The 21168-nt window shown below is 30.3% G+C and overlaps 1 protein-coding gene across 1 annotated transcript in view; it reads right to left on the minus strand.

Moving 5' to 3' along the window:
- LOC132935547 (uncharacterized) overlaps positions 1 to 20856 on the minus strand; it is a 96196-nt gene extending 75340 nt beyond the window's left edge. The window contains 4 exon segments of the mRNA XM_061002144.1: positions 6331 to 6502; positions 6590 to 6731; positions 15271 to 15505; positions 20616 to 20856. Of these exon segments, the coding sequence (XP_060858127.1) occupies positions 6331 to 6502; positions 6590 to 6731; positions 15271 to 15505; positions 20616 to 20856 (790 nt within the window).
- Between the last annotated feature and the right edge of the window lie 312 nt (positions 20857 to 21168).

The following is a 21168-nucleotide window of genomic DNA, read 5'->3' on the forward strand; positions in this document are numbered from 1 at the left end:
ATAATATTCTGCTCTAGAAAAGGGAATTCAAAACCTATGTTGTGATTATATAAAATAACTATAAAAAAAATTCAAAATATTTTTAAAACATTAATAGCTTATGAAATAATGAGTGTTGTTCGTTAAAGGAATCAAGGGGGGTATAGACAGTCTTGAAAATTCCTGGGCATGCCACTGTGTGTACCTACAAAATACAAATAGATATTCAATTTTATGTACTAATTTTAAGTATTGTTTTACTCACTTGATTCTCTATAAAATTAACAATTTTACTATAAAAATAAGATCGTCTGCGCATCTTTGGTATAAGCTCTCTAATCATAGACTCTGTTAATGTCAGAAATCGATCACGCCCAATTTCTTCTTCTAAATATATAGATAGGTATTTAAAACTAGGAAATATAAATTATAATGCATTATTTAATAATTATTCCAGTCGTGTATAGACGTATAGTAGGTAGGTACCTAATATTATATAAAAAGGATACTTAAAGAAACACATTTAATTTAATTTTTAGTTTTTCAAAGGTTATAGTATTAGTTAAGGCCTTAGACCACAAATCAGAGTACAAATACAAACGTTTAGTGTATTTTTAATATTTTTAATAAGGTTATTAAATTATTAATCAATGATAGGTATCTACATAACAAGATAATAATACATTATATTAATATATTAAATATTTACCTACAGGCTACAACCACAGATTATATAATACTAGCTGATCCCGTGCACTTCGTTGCCCGTTAAATGTATCAACTCTATATGACTTAAACTTTGTTCAATTCGTTATTTAATATTCGGTGTATATTATTCAAAATGTATCTTAACTTTTCCGTCTGCCGGAATAAAAATTCTGATACGCAGCAGTACATTAACAGGTAGGCAATCTACCTGCGGTAGATCGCGGACCCCGTGCTGTTTGTACATATGATTTAACTCTAAAGTATCAAATGTTTACCAAGTTTGTCGTTTGTACTTAATATAATCAATTTATACAAAATCCTATTCTAACCTAACCGTACTAAAATCCGATGAATGAAATAAAAAAAAAATGTTACCATTTGTAAATATTAACCTATCTTCTTCCCAGAGGTTCAATCTACCAACTAACTATATAAATACTACTATAACTATACAGACTAAACTCTGGAACTACTTATTAGATCTTATTTATCTTATTTGACAAAAGACAATAATACAAATCAACAAATATGCCCGATTAACCAATAGTAACCAATACATTACCAAATACATATATTATACACAGGTGGATTTTCACGTATTGGCAGTGAATAATTATAATCGTAAATTACTCCACTAAAACACAACATTTTTGAAAATCGTTTCTTATTGCACGGTGAAAATATGAGAAGAACCACTATTCCAAATTTCAAGTCCGTACGTTGAGTAGTTTTTGAGATACAGCGATCAGTGAGTCAGTGGTATTTGGATTTTATATGTATAGATAACTAATTATTGACTAACATTATCGGACTTTTTTTATGCCTAAAGCCTGATCCGTGATATCCTCTTTCATTTAAAAAAAAACTGCATGACAATTGGATAAGAAGTTTCGAAGCCAAACCGTAACAAAGAATTCTTCTTTTGCTTGATTTCAGTTTTATATAATATATGTATAGATGCTATAATAGTCATAATCATAAATAATATATTCCATATTATACTATGAGCTCCCTAACTATGTTATTTTATAACTAATAAGGAGATAAATATAAAAAGTATTAACTTACCTTTAAATTGCTCGATCATATTATATTCAAATCCCCATTCGGACAAAATATTTTTCGTGAAGAGGTCCATTAAAATAATTTTACAAGCAACTGAAGCAACAATAGGTTAACTGACAAATAAATCAAGACAACAACACTACAGGCGTATAGTATATATTATTTAAACGTATATTAAAAATGCTGGTATATTTTATGCAGCGACGCAATAGAACAAATAACTATAAAGGCAAATGACAAATTGACAATATATTTTATATTTTTATAATGGTTAATGATTGTCATTGAAATTTGACTAAATTGACTGTCGCGCTTTTGGAGTGTGGACTGCAGGTGCAGGAACCGGGAACGATATTACAGCGTCGGTTGATATATAAGTAAACAACGAAAAAAGAAGGAAAACCCACACAAATTAAAAATACTAATATTCTTGATTTAAAAATAGCAATTTTAGGTATATACCAATTTATAACTAAACGTTGAGCGGAGACAGCTATAAACGATACAGTGAACATTTTGAACAACCATGTAACTATAGTTGCTTCAACCAAATTTATCAGTAGAACAAATTTTTTGTTTACCTATATTACTCTGGTTCTATTTACTATACCATTTAAATACGTTCCAGTAAATCTAACTAAAATTTAGTTACTCCAACTAAAAATATTTGGTTTATATTTTTTTCCGTGTACTTGATAATATTATTGTCACCAAGTGTTTAAAATATAATTTTCTATATAATATTATGATACACATTGATTAATTTTAAAAATAATGACAATTTCAATTTATTTTGTAATAATAACAAACATAATATGAAAATCTTTATGTTTTTTCCTATAGGAGATAAAAAAATATTAAATATATTATAATATTAAATAATTTGAAAATTGAATACAAAGCTCCTGAGTTTTTGTAAGAAAAAAAAATGGAGCTTAATTCTAAAAATATTTTTTATGAGCATCTGATGTTTAACTTTGATGAAATTGTATATTCACGCGTTAAATAACGATTTTCATTTTTGTGTTTATTCAAAAATGTAATATATAATAATTAGACTTAAAAAAACACGGGATAACTTATAAACGATGGACCATAATATAATGGAATGTCGGGTGATCCAATATACATACACATTATACATATATACGCATTAGGCATATATTTACGCACCCTCGTACACACACACGACACATGCAAAACATAAATAATATTCAACACCTCTCCGACCAGACGTTTAGTAAAAACAAAACCATCAATAATTTATTATCAACGGCGCCAGACGACACCGCATTGTAACTCATATGTTTCAAGACCCCGTCGACAATTTTCCGATCAAGACGTTTGAGCATAATAACACAATAAATTACCAGCGGCACCTTTGTCACACCGCTGAAGACAAAATCATAAACACATCAATACGTAAACGCAGATATCGATGCATGTCAGAAGAAGGGATTACACCAAAATTACACCAAAATCATCTTAATATATAAGGACCCCACCGGATCGACTCGCCGGCAGTTTCTTCCACAAGACGACCGGATGCACAACGTCCACACCAGTATGTACTTCGACAAAATATCTGCCAATCAAAGCGAATGCGTTCATATAATATGTATGTATGTTAGGTTATTCCAACATTCGGTGTGATTATCTTATTATTCTTATTAATTATTTCGCATCACCAAACAACACTCACTTTTATTCATTCACATATTATATATTCGCCTTTTCAATATGAAGTTCTGTGACTATCATCGTATAATAGCATAGTTGTAGTATTATGCACACTTATTGCTTGTAATTTATTATAATTATTTATTTAGAATACAAGCATAGCTTTAAGTGCTCGTTAACTTAAATTACATTAGATTGCCGTTGACTATGTACGATTGCTGTAAATTTAGGGATTTTTAAGAGCAGAATTTAGTTTATAGTATAGTTATAAGCGCACACCAACATATATTGCACATTTATATTATTATTATTAAATCGTAATCATATTTATTTATTTAAATATAATCATAATTTTAGATACATACTACTATAATTATCACTAGATCATAATGATAATTATCTATTTAGAATATAAGCATAGCTTTAAGTGCTCATTAACTTAAATTACATTCGATTAGCCGTTGACTATGTACGATTGCTGCGAATGAATGGATTTTTAAGAGACAGTTTATCAGTCTAGATATTTGATATTTTTGTTATATTTTATAATAGTCTGTATGTTGAATTAATATTATGAATTACAACAAAATACCTAAATCGTTATTTTTATTTTTAGTCGTTTCTATGGTGATAAACAAAGCGTTAGAAATTAAAATACCATTTTTAACAGTTTTTTGTAATTTGTCGGTGGTTTTTCTCATGGCATTATATAACTCATGAGAAAATCGAAAAATGACCTGTGTAAAGTACCATCATTATCCAATTCGCTAAAAGATAAGATACTATATGTTGAAATCGAAGCACTCCTTCTGGTAGAAATTTTGTATACAGGATAAAAAAAAACACTATTGTCAAACCACTAGATCCCTTGCTCCGATCAGAATCTTATACTTAATAATATCAACTAAATAGTCACAAAAAATAATATTATTAATAAGTGAATATAAGTAAATAATACAATTTGTTGTATAGTACATGGTATAAATTTCAGGTGGTGTATGATAAGGTTCATTTCTCTATTCGGAAACTCTTCTCTATAAAAGTAACATTGATACATTAGTAGACAATTTAACATTTATTCAGAGGTGTATAAAATGTGCTACCTACCTAAGAAATTATCTTATACCTATACCTATAATTATTATTTATTTTCACCTCACCCATATGGTCATAATAGGGTATAAGTTTAAAAATGTGATAAAATTCATATAACATTAGTTGATATGAGCCATATAAGATTTTATATTCACAATTATCCACAGCTCAACATTTTTTAATGAACAGTTTTAACTTTAAGGTATACAGTAAGTACATACAATAATATAATAATATGTAAAATATACATATAAGTAATATTGTTATGACTTAGCAGTTAATATAGGTTAATGTTTTCTTTATCACACTAAAAATTTGGCATTCGGAATTAATTCTGAATAAATTATGTAATAATAGCCCGGCAACTATGGTTATTAGCTGTTTGTTTGTTTATTTGTAGGGGAGGATACTGTTGGTTGGTAAACACGTGTGTGTAGTTTTTTTGGCAGATTTTCAAGTGGGCACCCGTAGGTATCTGCCATGCCCGGGTGGGTTGGCGGCACTTGTTCTCCGGACACCGTGACTTATCCGAAGAAAAATGCCGCCCATGACCGAGGAATCGAACTCGGGTCGACTGCGTCGCAGCCGACGCTTTAGTCCACTCGACTACTCCGTCCCCCTATTCCAAAATTAATGATACAGTTAAAACAAAATATTCGTTTTGAGTAAAAATCATAACAATTCAAAAAATTAGAACAACAACCCCTGACTTAAAAAAACACAGTACAATTAAAAAAAAGACACTAATAATATTCTAACTTAAATTTGGTATGAGGTAATAAAAAGGTAACAATGAGCAAAATATAATTAAATTAATAAATCGTTATTTATTTTAATTACCTACTATTTAATTCACTAAACAGTTTAGAAATTAACAATTTTGTAATATTATGATGTAGATATGTACTAAAAAATAAGAGGTTGACCAAGATAGAAAAAAAATAAGTTAGAAAAAAATATGAATACGAATATTTTAAACATAGCAGGAATGATAGTACATTAACCAGTTCAATCTAGGAGACGGTCACTTTCGTTCAAACAAATAAATATTTTTAACATAATATATTATAATGGTCCAGTGTCAGCCCTTTTTTGTCTATTCAATTGATTTCAAAGTATTCCAAATATCAAACAAATACTAACCGCAAACAATAATATTTACACTTGTCAAATCCATGGCTTAACCAATTTAGCGAATGGTGCTTCGACAACCAAGTATAACGCTAAATATTTGCTGTGATTGTTCGATGTCGTAAGGCCAAAATGTCGGGATTATAATGTAATATTGTACATTGAATTTATATACGTTCATAAAATGAACTTAATTGAAACGAAGAATGTCCAAACTATTTTATTTTGTTCTGAGAATTTTGTAGAGACAATATAAATGTGTGGTAATAACACGCAAGTGAAAAACAAAATCTGAATTTGTCCCAAACCTTCTCAGTTTTACCCATGGTTGAAATATACAGGTTATTGTATAAAGACTCGGATTGTTATCATCATAAACAAAATGGCTGCGTAAAGGGGTATCACAAATATACATTTTTCTCGTCATCAAAAAAACGCTGACAAAAGCTAACAAATTCAAAGTTCCCGCGCATGTATACTTGATTATTATTGGCTCCCTTTACGCTGCCATTTTTGTTTTTATCTTTAAATATTTGATCTAGAAGGGGTACGAATGCAATAACCTTGTATATTTCAACCTTGGTTCTACCATACTATTAAAACACAAGTCATAAACTACTCAAAACCCATTTATTTAATAAAATGTATATATTACCATATCCAGACGTTAACAAGCAAATGACAATCCACATGCTTGGAAGTGTCCATGTACAATGGTTAGCGATCGAGTATAAAGCATGTTCAACGGATAATAAGGTAATTGTCGAGTGTAGAATTTGGCACCATAAAGCTGAACACAGACGCCAATCAGGAAAACAACGAATGTTCCAATGTAAACTGTCATCTATATACACGAAATTAACAAAATTTGAATTATTTTAAATCGATAAATAAATATAATTTGAGCGTTATTCGTAAAGTATGGTATTACTTGTGAAAATTTAAATTTATTTTCCTTCAACTTTTCCACGACGAAGCTCGTGGCTAAACCGAAGAAGAAAGGCGTGACTCGCATGTACCTCAATCTATACGTTTTATTTAATGATATGAAAACTCTTATGTTTTCTAGATATCTGAAATTAGTTTAATATTTAATAAATTAGTTATTAGTTTATTACATACCTATAGGCTATAATTAAATTAAATTATTATAGACAAACATTTATCACAATTTCTAGGTTAGATTTTACTGTATACCTATTGAATGTCTAAACATTTTTATTTTTATTTTTCGACAGTAATTAAAATATTGATTTACAAGATTAAAAGTAATTTGGAAAAAAAAAACATTATATTAATCATTAATGTATTGATTGTAGAGTAACTTATGTATATAAAATAACCATGATACATTTAAATATAATTAAATCATATTGTGTACTTTATACACTATATTTTATATACTGACAAACACATACAAATAATTATTTTTCTTCCACGACACATCACGGCTAAGTCTATTAATTTTGTTACAAATATTAAATCTAAAATCCTACCACTGACATTATAAAAAAAAATCCTTGATTTCTAAACATTTCATATTTACTGCAAAGATAATAATATGTAAATATCTTATTATTAGTACCTATATTTACTACAGTACCTATTTCAATTTTATGATTTCACAATAAACTATAACGAAGGACGAAGGTAAAGTATTGAATATCTATTATTAATATTATTCTAAATTTGACTTACGGTAACTGCATTTTGTCTATTCCGTCTGTTTTTGAAAAAATTGTTACTATAAACGGCACACATATACACAAACCCAGTATTGTACCGAGTAAACCAATCCCGTAAAATGAATAAATTAATAAGGTATTCATATTAGATCGTTTTTGCCTACCGGTATAAATATTGACAAAATACGATGGTTCTATAGACTCTAGTCCAGGGGTCAGCAATTTAATTCTATGGTGGTCCAGATAATTTGAAAAAAAAAATTTTCAAGGGCGAGAAAAAAGTAATATACCTAATGTTTATTTTTGTGATAAAAATGCAGTTCGAGCTATTTTAAGCATATTATTCAATATATATTGACCAGTTTTTTAAAATTTGAGGTGGACATCAATAAATCTTGAACGATATTTATTCTTTAAAAACTTCATTTTGGAGAATGGACAACATAAAAATAGCTCAAATATCTATTATGTGCCGAAAACAGCATTAAAAAAAATATTCTTGGCGGTCCAGTTATTTCCCTTCCACGGGCCGCTATTATGGCCGACCATTGCCTTAGTCTATAACTTATAATAATTATTGATTAAAGTAAAATATATAGGTAGTCGCGTTTTACTTCATACTTGACGTCGACTAAGTTGCTTATAAACAACAAATTGGTCCACCAATAGTTTTTGCATATTTCAGCTTCTTCCCATATTTTCTGTGGCCACAGTGGTCCGTCTCCTAGGTGGGGTACGATGTGCGCCTTGATCGCTTGATGAATGTGTGATTTAAATTTACTGAAAAACAATACAATATTACTGCTAATTATTACGTAGGTATAGCCAAATTGAGTCACCTGTAACATTATAATAATATTATGATTATGATTGCAAACACGAATACACCGTGATTAGTATTGCTACTATATTATAGCTGTAGATATCAAACATAATATATTTAACGGCTAACGCTATAATTACGAGTTTATACCTTGATCAAACATTGTTCGTGAAAAACTTAACATTTTATAGATATACGCCTATACTAATGATTAATGAACGATGAATAAATAATAGTTAGAAAAAAAAGTCATTCACATAATACACTTTTTAATCTCGCGCTTAGCTTACAAAGTTTTTACCTACGACCTACCTATCTAGGAAACCCTTATAATTTAGATATATACTTGTAAGTTGCAAGTTTCATTTAACCACTTATTATTTGAGAAGATGAGATTAGAAATTGCCTAAATGTTACCCCTTAAATAATAGTCCTAGTTAGGCCCCTTAACCCATCTAGTTTGAAATGGATGTAATACGGGCTATGAGTAACCGTTTCTCTATAGAGGTACCTCAAATTAAATGTTATAAATGGGTTCACAACTTACCATACTGTGTAGGTACTATCGTGTCGATGACCGAGATACTCAGAAGACCCCCAAACGCCGCCGACGTCGAAGAAATCCTGTGCGGACCCTCGCCGGCCGACCTGCCGGAGGAAACTATCGCCAGAAAACGATTGCTGCTCTAATCGATGGTAAATCGGAACGAGCTGTTAGCCATGATCGAATCCATCATGTCAACAAAGGAAGACGAGGCCTACCACAGAGCAGCGACGAACAGGCGAAGAGTGCGGCAAGCTCCAGCCTGAGCAGCATGGGACCACGATGAAGAACGGTCAGTCTCACCCTCGAGTCGCAACAGCGAAACGTCGGAGGTGTCACCGACCACCACATTCTTCATCACCACTACCGATGACACCACGGGAGGGACGACGATCACTGCAGTGGATTCACAAACGAGTTACCAGGGCGGCGGACTACGGTCGGCTCGCCAAGTCCAGGAGAAGATCCAGACCAGAAAAAAATGGAAAACTAATTAATGTAAAGGGGGTAAGGCGGGGAACTGTCCCGTCTACCCTCCATTGTGGCGAAAGCCGAATGTGTACATATTAAACTTTGATGTCTAATAAACGATGGTGGCGCCGCGGCAGTAATGCGAAAGCAATTCCCGCGGCGCAGTCGGTTACAAACTGAAAACAAAAAAAAAAATATACTATCGTGTCATGTTATAGCATAAAAATTACAACTATGATGGTGAGGTCAACCGTTTAAAAGCCATTGATGATTTTTTTTTTTTGTTAAATGTTACCGGTTAAATTACATTTTCAAAATGCTTTATTTTTCAATTATTTAATATATTGTTTTGCTAATTTATTGATTTATGATTATTTTTTAAATTATACTATGGTATGAATATTATACTCATAAACCTACACTGATAAAAACTTATTATAAAATACCTATATCAATGATTTCTAGTTCCTATACCTTGGCACTGTCATCGGAACATAATATACTGACAAGATGGGTAACTTTAACGAGCGCACATTATTTTCGAATTTAAAGACATCACCCTAATATCTTAACTCTAATAATATAATAATTTGTTTCAAAAATATTTTCGTGACTTACACAATTCTATGAATATAGGGTTATTCATAGGATTACCTAATAAATAAAATAATATGTGACCAAACAAAAATTGTCATACAAAACGCATATAATATTTTTGCAAAAAAATTGTGCATATCGTATGTGGTTGTGCTGGCGTTACGTACGTTGGTAAAACTACTTGTGGGGGGATTGGGAAATAGTGACAATTAGGCGCCGATGACACCAAATTAAGAGATAGATTTTAATTTTGTTTGAATTTTTTCGTTATTATTTTTAGAAGTAATTTATTTTACATATATTTACTCTACATCTATTTTTAAATATTTCACGACAGTCAGATAAAATTCCAAAAACGTTATTCGTTGTTGTATTGTTGCTTTAATATTGTTTAACTGTTATTATAACAATTTATTTATGAGGAATCTTGTATTACATTTTCAAATCTGAGATATAAATAGAAACATTTTTATGAATTTCATACCCCAAATAGTTTTCGAATTTTCGTGATTTTGACGAATTTGTTGAAATCCTAACTTCAGACGCTCATAAAAAATTACTGTGGATTTACTCTCATTTTTTTTTTGAATTTCCATTAATAAGAACTTATGAGCATCTTAGTATTAAGTTTTCAAGTATTTTGACCGAACGAATATTTTTTTATCCACAATAGTTAAAATAAAACTAATAAAAATCGAAATTTTCTTATTTATTTATTTAATATATAATATTATAATAACAGGCGTAAGCTCAATTTATGCCTATAAATACTAATTGTGTACCTAATACCTATACATACAAAAAACAAACCTACATCATTGTAAAATCAATACATTCATTGCTCCGCTCAGACTCTAAATAGTACATAATATAATATTGTTGGGCAAGTGAACTATATTTCAGTCGCGGGTATACGGTAAAAGTATAATTCAGTTACCTATGCAACAACCAGACAATTCTATAAAAACAATTTCATAAATAAACGATTTGGTTTTAATTATTTTCAGCGCCATGCATAATGGACGTTATTATAATATGAATATATAAGATGTAATCAAAAGTATAATATGTTTTGTAAGGACCGTTGTATGGATTTCAGTATAAATAATAATAATTTTATTAAAATAAAATAAGATTAAAAAATTGTAATTACCACTCATTAGTCACTATTGATCACCGCAAAAGTAAAGACGGGTTCACACTCCACCGTGTCGTGTGATTTCGTATAAATATGTTTGTACCAAAATGAAATACCAATGATATGAATATTGTGGCTGATGATAACATAATATTATTTTATTTTAGTTACCTATCAATTGTCCGCACATAAATGGTTAACACGGTCAAAAATTGAATATATTCTACTATTCAGTATCGTTTGGTCACTGTGGTAACCGTGATTATATCACACGTCACAGTGTAGTGTGAACAACTGTGAACCCCGCTTAATGCACTATATGCAGAGATCTATGTGACAACCAGATTATTCTAAGGAAACCATTTCATGAAAGAAAAATGATTATGCACCGTGCAAGGAGGTTATAATATGATTATATAAGATGTAACCAAAAGTTCATGTTATGCAAGTACCGTGGTATAGATTTCAGTGTCTGGTTGTGCAGAGCGCACGCGTGATCTGTGCGTCCAGCACTTTTTGGGATGCCCTCTGTACGGAAAAATGTCGCTTTCTAACGCTTCAACCGTCATCGAAAACTAGACTTTAAAATAATTTTTTGTGTATACCTATCAAAATAAATACATCATATAAATAATTAAATAGATTTTTATTATTATACATTTTTATGGTAAGTTATCGGCAGTGGCAGCGCCGTCATCTTTCAAGGATAAAGCATTCACTAAAAATAACCGTCAACCAAATCCAGGTGTACCGTGAGGTATAGAAATCACGAGTTCCCTTCTGAACATTGAACCGATTACCGTGGCACTCAACGTGCAGTTAATTAAAATACTTTTCTCAACATTTTGGCTGAATATCTATAAAATGTTTATCTATATAATATTAATATAATCTAAAATTTAAATTGAGTCAACTCTCTATTATCCTTGGTCTTCTGTGAAACTTTCAACAGTACTAGAAATAGTGTTATGTAAAATATATTATCCAATATATAATTATTGTGTTTGTGAAAAAATAAATGTTTTTTTTTTTTTTTAATAGCTTTCAGTATAAAACTATTATAGTTCAACAATTAATACCATTTTAATATGATAAGAAAATTGTACGGCTTGCAGCAATTAAAATGTATAATTATATAGTGGATAATATAGAACGACGCGCGGGCTTCTTAATACAAGGTTAGGATTTTGAAAAACGTCATACTATATCCAATGAGATTTTATCGATTTTAATATTAGACACAAATTACCTACATATTTTGAGGCTACATACAATTTAGTATAAAAATATATTTGTGGATAATGAGTAATTATACAATTTGCTAACCTACAATAATCGCTATACATTTATAGTTAAATATGGCTGTGCCCTGTGATAGTACTATTTTATCATTCTAACGTTCTGTACTATTATTATCCACCCTAAATGTGTTTAAATTTCAAAATGACCATAATAGCTTTTCGCTATTAAAAAAAAACGTGTAAAGAATTGATTAAATTAATGCTCTTGTGTATTTTAGTATAATTCACTAAACATTACATGGAATTTTATTTGGTATTTATCAATTACTAACTTTATCCCTAAAATGAACATATAAAGGTGGCTCATATTTTAATTTGGAAAAATAATTGCTGAAGGTACTTAGATTTTTTGTAAAATTTAAGAAGTGTTCTGTGCTATACTAACTTAATTCTTTTAATTGCATAAAATTGCACTTTTGTCACAACACTTTTTTGAAATTTTTGATGTACCTACCTACCTATATTTAAAATTAATATCACGCACAGGACGTGTTTTTGGTCACCGTCAATAGTTTATTTTCTAAAATGATAACTAGACTGTTTTAATTGTTATAATATTAGATAAACAAAATTCAAATTTACCCGAAAATAATAAAAATTGAAAAGTATTTACTGTCACACCTGCACTGAAAGTTTAGTTTTCGATGACGGTTGAAGCGTTGGAAAGCGATGTTTTTCCGTCCAGCGGGCGGTAAAGTGGGAATTCCCAAAAGTACCGGGCGGTAAAATGGAAATCCCCAAGAGTACTGACTACTGAGCTCAGATATCACGGGTATTCTCTGAACAGACACTAAAATCTATACTACGGTCCTCATAAAACACAAGCTTATAAATAAAAACTGTGACTAAGGATTTTTAATTTTTTTCATCTGCCTTTGAAACAATAACCTAGGAGCCTTGAGGACCTCTCAAAGTACCAACTATATTCCCATTCCTATCAGAAAAGTTACTGTTGAAGAAAATCCAAGCACTTTTACTGTCCTAAAAGGTGATGACAGACACAAAAAAAAAAAAAATAAAAAAAAACACACATCATTGTAAGATCAATACATTTATCGCTTCGCTCAAAATCTAAAAAAATATTCTCTTTAATTCGACAAAAAAATAAATCCGCGATCTGTGAAAAAATAATAATTGTTATGTTTTAAGGCATTATATCATTATATTTGATTGATTATTGAAAAAAATAATAGCGCGATCGCCGCCGTCGACGGCGTGTAAAAACATCATCTTAAATAGAAGTATTTTGCATCGTGTTTTCGACCGGGAGCCGTGGCGCGCTCCTATAACCCGGCTGCTCGGAGGTCGGAATGCGTTGATGGTGGGCTGGTGGGGGCAACTGTGGCAGGTCGGTACGCATCGAACGGACGTCCGCGCTAAGCTTGTCGTCGATATGGGTTCGGCGGTGTAGCCCACCGGACCCAGGTCAGCTAAGGGGCGGCGGACCGGGCCAGGGGGGAAACCCAGCAGCCAAAAGTATCCGCGGTGAGCAATAACGGGATAGCGTCTGCGAGTGGACGCCTGTTCGCAGCCCCGCCGTCACATCCAGACCACAGTCCGAATTTTTTTGCATTTTTTTTTCGCATTTTCCGACCTTTTTTCACCGTTTTTCCTGCGCTTTTTTTTTGTACAAGTCGATCGATGACGAGTGCAGTAAAAAAAAATTGAACAAATTTATTATGTAATGGGGGGAGGGGGTCATAAATCTCCCCCTCTTTGGCGTATTTTAAAAACAAATAACTGTGAATACTTGAAGTGATCACCAAATGTGGTTTTCTATATTATATTTATTTAATTTTTTCTTAAAAAATGTCCACGCAAAAATACGTAAATATTGTACTATATTATGTAATTAATGCATTTTCCAAACATTTTGATTAAGCTTAAAGGTTTTTAAACTTAATAAAATTATGTGTGTACGTATGTTCATGACGTACCTATGATGTATAGATTTTATACATTTGAATAATAAATAATAATTTTTTTTTCATGTATACAATATATTATTTTGAAGATAATAATATTATTAGGTACATAATAAGCATAAAAATCCTTCGTCACAGTTTTTTTTATAAGCATAAAATCTTTACAAAATACTGAAAAATCACCAAAATTTGCTAATTTCACTAAATTTTGCTAAGCAAATAAAATAAAACTTTTTTGAACGTTTGAAGTTTATATTTTTACAATATTGGATATTTGCTCGATTTCTCATGTAGCGACTTTGATATTTTGTTGTTACTCAAAAATGAATAACTATTGACACATGAAAATTTTACTGAGTATATTTATTTTTATTTTGTAATTTTATTTTTCCATAATTATCAATACAATTCTATTTGTTGGGTAAAAAATCATGAACATTTAATACAAGGCTCCTGATGTATTGTTACAATAGTTGTTGGAAAGTGTTAAAAATATATAGAATATAATATTTTAGTTATAAGCATGTAAAGTTCGATTTTTACAAAATGTATCAAATTTAAAATGTAATAATTCTTGTGTAGTTAAAAATGTATAAAATTTATAGTATTAATAAATACAATCTAAGACAATCTTCTATATAAGTCCTTGATACCTATATGGCAGATGGCTATATGACTAAACATTTTAAAATTAAAAACGAAATAGCTTGCAGGGTTAATATACTTATTATAATATAGTTTAGTCGGTATTTTTTTTAGTGTTAAGGATTTTAAACGAATACAATATACTAATTAGTAATCAATCAAATAAAAATGTATAAAAGCCGAAAATAAGTACTGCACACTTTTAAATTTGTTACTTCCCATTTAATATTAGCTACTGCACATAGTATGTGCTATTGCACACAATTTTAGGCCCTGACTCAGTAATCGAAAATCACCACCTATCTTAACTTGGTGGAAATATGAAGTAGGCCGGTCTGTTATTAAAAGGCCTATTATGGTTCAACTGATAGTTTAATCATTACCGTATACAATTTACAAACGCGTTGCATTTAGTGAACTATAATTTTATATATTTTACATTCGAACTTTTAAAAAACCTTTAATATATTATAATATTAATACTTGATCACACATACTCCGAGTACTGTTTTCCACGCATCTTTGTTGCCGAAATCATCTAGATCTTCCGTTCTGTTGAAACTGTAATCTGTGCCCGTCGGTGGGATTAGTTTTATTTGAGACAAGCAATACTGTCTTATCACCGGATGACGTACATCCACACATTCGTCGTAAACTCCCATGTGATATTGGTTGCCCACTTGTATGCCGTTCGGATATCGGTCCCAGGATTCCGCCACTGAAAAATAATGGTTTTATAAGACACATACACCTATAAGTATGAGATTTATTTAAGATATTATGTGCTTATTTGATTAACGAGTCTGCGTGCTATATTAATATATAGTACACCTTACAGTGCAGAAGGCAGAACATTTTTTTCTGTAGGGGAGGGTACTTAATTTTTTTTTATAGTTTTTATAGAAATAGATTACTTATCACCTATTACTTTATGACACCATTGTTCATAAAAAAATGCCGGGATCACTTGCCCCCAATTCCCCACACCCCTGGCTACGGCTCTAATACCTAAGTACACAGTGGCAGAATCTTGTTTTTTGTTTTCTTCGTTGGTTGAAAATCCAAATTCTAATCCAAATTTTTATATAATTATTTTTCCGTAAAAAATTTGAATTCATGTTCGGTGTATTTTAACAAACTATTATTGGTATATATCGTTAATTGTACAGGTACATAGCGATATAACTCGTATAAATATTCATTTATAAATATAAAATAACTGATTAGATTAAATTAACTGATATAAATGTATACGTAGGTATGCGTTTTTTTAACCATATACCTATAGATATTATATGATAAATGACGAGATACTCATGTACAAATGTATGATGTATTATTGATTTATGTTATGTGAGTAGGTATAATGAATCTATGCAATTATTCCAGATGCCTGTACAGTGTACAGTGTATATATTACATAGTCATTATTACAGACGACGTGTCAGAATTTTGTTGATTTGTTCGTTAAAACTTATAGTTGTTGAGAACATAACAATGTCAGTTCAAATGTTTAGCTTAATAAAATATTGAACTTACCCTTGTTCCAAAAGTAATGAATTGTTATTGGTCGATCTCTTATAATAAACGGACATAGAAACCCTTATACGAGCAATTAGTTTTCGTTAGGTACAATGATGAGCTTAAACTCAAATTGAAATAGGTATAAATTTGGTATATTATGAAGATATTATACAAACAAATTAATTAGATTTAAAATAACAAAAAAATGTAAAAAAAAATCTAATATACCTATGGATACACTTAATAGTTAATAATATGATCAAAAATAAAGTGATCATTAAATCGCATCAGCCCGACAATTTATGAAACAATTGTTGTAAAAGAAAATATGTATAGGATTAAAAGTTTCTGTGCTTCTCAATAGTATATTATCAAGGGCTCAATTCACTCTCCTTTTTAAAACTATTCAGTGAATTATACAAATATGTCTACGAGCGTCGGGGCCTCCTCGCATGGTTTTGTGAATTATTATTATTATTATAATGCCGTTTGGCTTTCTTGGCCCTAACTTAAATAGGTACATAACAATTATAAGCCGTTAAACCAATGCCTATATAATAATTTATTTTCCCCTTATATATCTCTTCAATTAAAAAAGTCTCAGCTCGTAGCCTTGAGTTTGCGACCTTTCCTAAAATAGGCCATTTTTTTTAAAAATTACCTAAGTCTACACTTGATTACTTCTTACAAGTTGTCCCTATAAATTATAATAGGTACCTATTTGAATTAACACTTACTTTAATATTAATATATTCACCTGATAACGCATGACAGTATGACTGTCAACTGTAAAATAAAATATTTTTTTTTATCTAATTAAATACATAGGTATTATAAAATAGGGGTTCGGCCAAACCAGCTAACACTAGAACTATCCAAGATTTCCAAGCCATTTACATACGTTACCAATGTAGTCTTCACAATAAGCTAAAATCGGTACTACCAAACAAACAGCAGCCACATTCTACAGGCTGATCATCCCATAGCCTCATCGCTCAACTTCACTCCAACCATCTTCCAGGAAACCCAGCAAGATGCCTCAAACTCAACTGGCCTGGATACCTACTCAATTTCTGACTCTTACATTTCATGATAAGACATTCATTAAAAATAAATGTTAACAAGATAAACCATCGAAGAGCGAAGAAACCACGAAATCCTACTGAGCATTGAGCAACTGTATATCGAAACAAAAAGTCCGTCTTGAACCTAGGCACTTAACGTGTTGATTAAATTATTATTCTCAGTAATGTTGCTGTATTAAATCATTATTACGGACAGATTTTAAGGAGTTCAAAATAGGCAATTTTCAAATTGTATGCATGCGAATCTTGTAAATGTGTGCGTAGTAAATAATCATTAGTGTGTGTTCATAAAATAACAGAACGCTCCCGCACGTTCATGTAAAAGTCACCGCTTCAGCGTTGCGCGAGTGAACAGTAAATAATTTGTGCTCATTTGTATTTATTTTTTGTCAATCCTATCAATGGACCTGAGATCGCGATAAAACTTCTGAAAACTGATTGGAATTCGTTAATATTACTTGAGATCGATCAGGTCACATTTTAAGATATTTATTTTGATTTTCGAATAATCAACGTTTAAAATGTTGTACATTTTAAATATTCAAACAAAGTTTGTAGGAGTTTAAGAACACAATTTAAAAAAGTGGCCTGACCGATCTCAAGTAGACATATTAACGAATTCAAATCAGTTTTCAGAAGCCTTATCGCGTTATCAGGTATGATGGACAAAATGGACACCGAAAATCTCTGCAACATAGAATAGGGAGGAAGTGGTATAAAACGACGCAGAATTGTAATACAAGGTTAGGAGGATATTAATGAACATAATATATTCAATGAGTTCTTAATATTAGTATATTACACCAAAAATTATATATTTTATGGCAACACGAAAATTAATAATAAATATAGGTAATATCCATTTAAATAAATAAATAATTCTATTTACTATATGTTTATGATTAAATACTATCATAATAGTACTATTATTATTCTAGTAATTCAACAATATGTACCTACTATTATTATTTTCCCTAATGAATTTATATTTCAAAGTAACCAATAGCTTTTCATTATTGAAAAAACGTGCAAGACATTAAGTGAAAAATCGATTAAAATCAAACTCTGACATATTTTTTACGCTATAATTCTATATAACAAAACGTGAAGCAGCTGGTATATTATATAATGTGTGTTTACAGAATTAAAAAAAATTCATTTTTAAAGTAAACATTGGAGATGAACTTTTCGGTGAATGGCCGAGTATAATATTATAATTTCAGTCTGAATGGGTATTGGGTATTATACTATTAATTTATATTATTGTCACATTTATGATTTATATGCTCTAGATGCAAATATACAGGTTATCTAAATAATGTCAATGGTTTATTTTTCTTAAATTTTATAAAGCATTTTCAGAGGAGATTTTAAGCATATTAGATTTTTCTTATATAAGCCCAAGGACCGACTCAATTCGCGGAAAATTGAATGATGAAATGGGAATACACATAATATGATATGAGATATATTATATAATATGTTTCATATTATGACGCAGGTCAGATAACAATTGAGAGGTAAATTTTCAACTGAAAAGTTGCATATTACCCGTTATATACTTATGTACACCAATTGTATCAAACTGGTTGTATTGTTTAAGAACATCAAATTAAATATGCTATTATACCTATTGTCATTGGTGTTTAGGTGGGTAATTATGTGAATTACAAACGTATGATTATACGACGATTATAAGACATTTTATGAAACTTATATTGATTATTATTCCCAACATTTTTTTATCTTTAAACATTGACATTTATACACAATCGGTTATGAACTATTTGACTCTATTAATAAATACATTTATACTGATATAATAATAGGTATACTTATTGATATTATTTATATAATTTAACAGTTTTTTCTTTATATTATGTAGGTATACAGCCTATGAGTTCCAATTAACGTGTGAAAAGGTTTTAAAAATAATTATAGCTAATTTGAGAGGTAAATAAATAAACTTAATAAAGTTATTGCGTAGGTACAATAAATTATCCTAACCTGAACAAATTTTCATACAAAACCATTAAAAAAAAATAGAAAATACATGTGTGATATGTACCGAGAATAAAATTAACAGAGGGGGTAATTAATCTCCGTTACACCGGTTACCGATTAAGTGGTTCAAAAAACTTTCGGTTACCAATAACCGATTGAATATTGGTTTTCTAAAAACAATTGTATTACACCTATGTAGTATGATTTAAGAGTAATTTTAAGAAGTTATTAATTACTAAACTATAGTAGAACTACGAGCTTATCATTATTTATGTAGCTAAAATAAACGAAATAATACTATAGTTTATAAGTACCTAACGGTAGTCGGTAACTGATTGATACATATAATTATGTTATTATAACGTTTTATGTTAGGTACTTTTATTTAACTGAAAAATCGTCACGGTAACCGAGAACCGATAACCGGGAATAAAAATGGGTTTAAAGTAATGGTAACCGATTTTAGGTCCCTAATTTTCCGGGAAATTGCTGGTTTTTGGTAAAAATCGGTAACTGGTTTCAAGCCCTTGTATTATTATAAATTATAATATATTATTAAGTGTTTTATTATATTTATATTATTTTAATAGTATTTGTTATTTTCATTATTTGGTGTTGAACTACTTTTATTAAAACATAATTTATTGTAATATTATAATATCATTATATAAGTCAATACCGACGCTATGTACCGTAGAATAGTATGAATTTGTTCATCATATACCTAGCTAAAAATTTGTCTAAATATTGAAATAACTCCAATCTGCTTAGAAAATATTAATAATTATGTAATTCTGAAAACATTTTAATCCTTCTAGTCCCTACGGTTAATATTCATTGAATTACAACAAAGTACCTACAATTTTTCAAAAATTAAAAAACTAAAAATAGTCCAAAATTTAAAATGTCTGTAAATAGCTCAAAAAGCTTTAATATACATTATACATAATATTACATAAAATTATACTAATATAAATATTTGTTAAATGCTCGTTTAGAATATGATTATACCTTATAATATTAAATACAATTTGTGAATTCATCATGCTATTTTTGATTTTTCGGAATTATGATAGATGAATAAAATGATGAATAAAACAGTTTTTTGCTGTGTTAAACATTTGTAAGACGGAGACAACGCATGCGGGCATAGAGTCCTCTAATATAGTGTATTAGGATAATGAGAGTGGTTATAATATATATGTAAGTACTCACTTCTGACCGCCCAACTGGTGTGGTTCCGCAAATGTCTGTCATACATGTCGGATTGGAGCCGGCAAGTGGAGCTTCCGACGTGTCGAACGGTGAAATTGGCCAGTTCCTGGTGAAACAGCTCGGATATCCACGGTCTCGGTAGACCATCAGCGGCAGCCACTGCAAGAATTTGTTCAACTTGCGCGTCGACCAACTGCAATAGCGCGAGCAGTCCTACGACGATCGCGGTTGACATATCCATGACGATCTCTATATTTTAATAAATATATAATTTATCGGTTCTCGACACCGTTCCCCTATAAGTCCCACGCATAGAATGATAAAATCGTGCCTACTGCGGAGACATTTTCTTCTGCCTAATACAACTATGGTGAGAAAAAATGCCGATATTGTAAACATGTAAGCGAACAATAGATATGATAATATTATACCCGCGCTGATGAAATTAAATAATATATTACCAAGAATATTCCGAATAGTGTCCTATATTATTATATCGGAAACTCTCGATGGTACAAATACGCTGCTTTAGTGGGATGTTTGGATAAAAAAA

Source organism: Metopolophium dirhodum, chromosome 1 (genome assembly GCF_019925205.1).
Source record: "Metopolophium dirhodum isolate CAU chromosome 1, ASM1992520v1, whole genome shotgun sequence".
NCBI lineage: Eukaryota > Metazoa > Arthropoda > Insecta > Hemiptera > Aphididae > Metopolophium > Metopolophium dirhodum.